The 2,094-nt window shown below is 41.5% G+C and overlaps 1 protein-coding gene across 1 annotated transcript; it reads left to right on the top strand.

Annotated features, from left to right (window-relative positions):
• The first annotated feature begins 902 nt into the window (after window positions 1–902).
• Window positions 903–1,508, top strand: LOC141589936 (uncharacterized). The gene has a single exon (XM_074410556.1). The coding sequence runs from the start codon at window positions 903–905 to the stop codon at window positions 1,506–1,508; it is 606 nt and encodes a 201-aa protein (XP_074266657.1).
• Window positions 1,509–2,094: the final 586 nt, after the last annotated feature.

The following is a 2,094-nucleotide window of genomic DNA, read 5'->3' as shown; positions in this document are numbered from 1 at the left end:
GGGATATTGAGAAAATATTTGAGTATAAAGGATACACTGATGTTAAAGCCTTTAAAGTTGCTGTCTTGAAATTAAAAGGTTATGCTTCTCTATGGTTTTATAATTTGAAATAAAAACTTAGAGAAGGGAAGGAACCACTTAGGTCTTGGTCTAAGCTTAAGAAAAAGATGCTGAGTAATTTTATCACTAAAGATTACACCCAGGATCTCTTTATTAAACTATTAAAACTTAGGCAAGATGAGAGACCCATTGAGACCTAGTTGAGAGAGTTTGAGCAGTTGACCTTGCAATGTGAGATTAATGAAAAACCTGAGCAAAGGATTGCTAGGTTTCTAGAGGGTCTTGAAAAAAATATTACTGCAAAGTTTCGGATGCAACCACTATGGTCTTATGATGATGTGGTAATCCTAGCTCTCAGAGTAGAGAAAATGGGAAAGCCTAAGCCTGTTGTGTCTAAACCTAAGCCAGTTTATAAACCTTACACTGGTGTCAGGATTAGTGAAACACCCAAGCCAGCAACCCAACCTACAGGAGACAAGGGGAAGACACCCATGAACCTAACAATTAATCCAACTGTAGCAAGGAACAAAATAAAATCCGTTCAGTGCCAAGGTTTTGGCCATTTTAGGAAGGATTGTCCTTCCAGCAGAACCCTCACAGCTATGGCGGTTGAAGAATAGGAAAGGGAAGGCTTGATTGAGTATGGGGAAGATGAAACTTTGGTCCTTGAGGAAGTGGAAACTGAGGGAGGGTTAAACCAGGAATAGATTGTGGCCCACCCTAATACATGGCACAGTCTAGTTTTGTGGAGAGTTATGCACTCACAACAAACTCCACTGGAGCCTGACCAGAGATCCTTGATATTCAGGAGCATGTGTACTATCTAAGAAAGAGTGTGCAACATGATTATTATTGGGGGGAGATATACCAATGTAGCCTCCACCACTTTAGTTAGCAAACTAACCTTACTCACTCAGGACCGTCCAAATCCATATAAGCTAAGGTGGTTGAACAAAGACTCTGAAGTGAAAGTTGATAAGCAATGCCTTGTGTCATTTTCAATTAGCAAGGTGTACAAAGATGAAGTCATGTGTGATGTAGTCCCTATGGATGCCTACCCTCTGTTGCTAGGGAGGCCATGGAAATTTGACAGGAACACCATGCACCAAAGGAAGGATAATACTTACAGTTTTAAGCACAATGGGAAGAAAGTCACCATGACTCAATTGCCACCAAACCAGATAAACTATGGAAGCCCTAACATGCCTGAGAAGGTCAATGGAGTGCTATTCTTATCTGAAGCAGCAATTATTAGAGAGATCACACAAGACGAGCCTATCATAATCTTATTGTCAAAGGAGATCAAGGAAGGGGAAAGCACTGCTGTGCCTGCAGAGGTTAAACCTCTCATTCAGAAATATAAAGATGTCTTTCCAAGAGAGCTGCCTCATGGATTGCCACCCTTGAGAGGGATTGAGCATCACATTGACGTTGTGTCAGGATCTTGATATGACTCTTAATCGCGCATATTTAGTCCCTTAATTGAACCTAATTTGCATACTATTATAACATTTCATAGCCATTATATCCGTCAAATCCTTTCTACTTTGCTTTCCTAGTGCATTTTGTATGCTTTGTAGGAAAGAAGAGAATGAGGCGGAATTCCCGTCCCCCGTGCACATTTGGAAGGATGTTGACAACCCTAGATGTGCTAGTATGAATAGGAGGCAAGAACGACGACCGACAAAGCGAGAATAAGGAGTATGCAAAGATTAAAAAGGACGTGAAGCAAAAGGATCACACTGTGCAACAATTCGAGCGGACCGGCATAGCAGGATCTGAGCGTCCCGTACTGGAGACGAGCGTCTTCCTCCCCTCCTGATCCGAGCGTCTCCTCTCCTGGTCCGAGCATATCGTGGTAGCACTAGTGACGTGATATGCTCATTTCCTCGCAAGACTTGCATTTCTCCACTTTAAAACTTAGCATTGTTATTTACTAATCTAACCTTACTTAACCTAATAATGTACTACTATATATACTCCATTTGTAATATTCACGAGGACGCCAAGAGGTTCCCATAATAGAAAATCCTC

The sequence above is a fragment of the Silene latifolia genome, chromosome 7 (assembly GCF_048544455.1).
Source record: "Silene latifolia isolate original U9 population chromosome 7, ASM4854445v1, whole genome shotgun sequence".
NCBI lineage: Eukaryota > Viridiplantae > Streptophyta > Magnoliopsida > Caryophyllales > Caryophyllaceae > Silene > Silene latifolia.
This window is presented reverse-complemented; position numbering and strand designations above follow the sequence as displayed.